General features: G+C 50.0%; 1 protein-coding gene across 1 annotated transcript; it reads left to right on the forward strand.

Moving 5' to 3' along the window:
• Window positions 1–823: 823 nt before the first annotated feature.
• LOC138846134 (keratin-associated protein 3-1-like) lies at window positions 824–1,633 on the forward strand. Its single transcript, XM_070060900.2, has one exon. The coding sequence runs from the start codon at window positions 865–867 to the stop codon at window positions 1,162–1,164; it is 300 nt and encodes a 99-aa protein (XP_069917001.1). The 5' UTR covers window positions 824–864; the 3' UTR covers window positions 1,165–1,633.
• The last annotated feature ends 345 nt before the right edge of the window (window positions 1,634–1,978 follow it).

The following is a 1,978-nucleotide window of genomic DNA, read 5'->3' on the forward strand; positions in this document are numbered from 1 at the left end:
CTGCTTCTGAACCAGCTTCCCGCTAGTGCATCCTGGTAGGCAGCAGACAGTGGCTGAAGTGCTTGGGCCCATGGCACCACGTGAGAGACCCTGGCTCCTGGCTACGGCTTGGCCCAGCCCCAGCTGTTGTGGCATTTGGAAAGCGAATCAGGGAATGGAAGATCGATCTGTGTGTCTCTCCCTCTATCACCCTGCCTTCTAAATAAATAAATCTTTAAAAAGAAAACAACCAGTCTTCTGTAAGATGGACAATCATTTATGTTTATACCTAGAGAACTCAGCAGATCAGTATAGAAAATCATCTAGCAGGCTCTGTCCCACCCACGCAAGATCATGTGGCACATCTTCCATCTCCATGTATGCCTCTACGTGAAAGCGTACCGAGGGGAATCTGGTAGACAAGACAGTCCCACAAGTTTTGACTGCTCAGGTATACCTTGGGTACATATTTGAGAAGAATCATTTCTTAGCTTTCAGGGAGTCACTCTTGAGTCTTCACACTCAGCAGTGTTCACCTGTAAGAAGAAGGTCGGGTGGCGGAGAACCGGAAAGCCATGCATGTGTGCACTCTTGATGGAGCAGGTGGAGAACCACACTTAGACCATTTTGAAACTGCAACAGGAAGCGAGTTCGAACATAGCAACACAACCAAATAAACCTGAGAGGGAGCTCATCCTGTAGCCGGCACATAAACAGGGGTTATTTGTGTGGGATTATGCAAACAACAACAAGGAAAACTCTGATGGAGGGAAGCCTTGCTCCCTGAGATAGGTGGGTATAAAAGACCCACGGAGCACAGCTTTGTCAACTTGGTAGAAGAAAACCTTCCTTTGCAACAAAACGTCCACCTAGTCCACTGTCACCATGTCTTGCTGTGATTCCTGTCTCCAAAGAGGCTGCAGCATCCCCACTGGCCCAGCTACCGCCATTTGCTCCTCTGATGTCCTCACTCAGTGTGCGGTCTGCCTGCCCAGCACCTGCCCGCATGAGATCCACCTGCTTCAGCCCACCTGCTGCGACTTCTGCCCTCCACCATGCTATGTTCCCGACACCTATGTGCCATCCTCCTGGCTGCTCAACAACCGCCACCCTCCTCCCAATCTGAGCAGCATCTCTGTCACCACCTGCGTCCAGCCTTGTGAGTGTGAAACACCTCGCTGCTAGCTGACGACGTCTCAAAGAGCTTGCCCAGTAGCCCGAAGGGCCTTCAGTGGTCAGTGAAACTACTTAGTCAATGGCCTTCAATAGGATGCTCTGGAAGAAAATGTTTTGATCCTGTGCCTTCAGTTTTTCAGAAATGCTCTCGTCCCTGTTTAGAACAAGGATTTTGGGGTCGGCGCTGTGGTGTAGTAGGCTAAGCCTCCGCCTGAGCTGCCAGCATCCCATATGGGCACCGGTTTGTGTCCCGGCTGCTCTTATTCCAACCCAGCTCTCTGCTGTGGCCTGGTAAAGCAGTGGAAGATGGCCCAAGTGTTTGGGCCCCAGCACCTGCATGGGAGACCAGGAAGAAACTCCTGGCTTTGAATGGGCCCAGCTCCAGCCGTTCCAGCCATGCGGGGAGTGAACCAGCAGAATGAAGATCTTTCTCTCTGCCTCTCCCTCCCTCTCTCAGTCTGTAACTCTTATCTCTCAAATAAACAAATAAAATCTTTATATTAAAAAAAGAACAAGGATTTTTTTTAAAGGAAAAGTGGAAGAATTGCTATCATGGACCTTTTTACTCTGAAACTAATTAGTGGGGGGAGGTGAAGATGTAGTTTGGGTTGCCTGCACATAGGATTGTCTGGTTCCAGTCCTGGCTACTCTGCTTCCAACCCAGGTTCCAGATAATATGCTTGGGAAGACAGGGGATGATGGCCCAAGTATGTGGGTTTCTGGTTTCAGTCTGGCCCGGCCCTGGTTATTGAAGGCACATGGGAAGTAAACCAGCAGATGGAAGTTTATTCTCTCTTCTCTCTCTCCCCCCATCCCTGCATTT

The sequence above is a fragment of the Oryctolagus cuniculus genome, chromosome 17, assembly GCF_051225735.1.
Source record: "Oryctolagus cuniculus isolate XC-2025 breed Fujian yellow rabbit chromosome 17, ASM5122573v1, whole genome shotgun sequence".
Lineage (NCBI taxonomy): Eukaryota > Metazoa > Chordata > Mammalia > Lagomorpha > Leporidae > Oryctolagus > Oryctolagus cuniculus.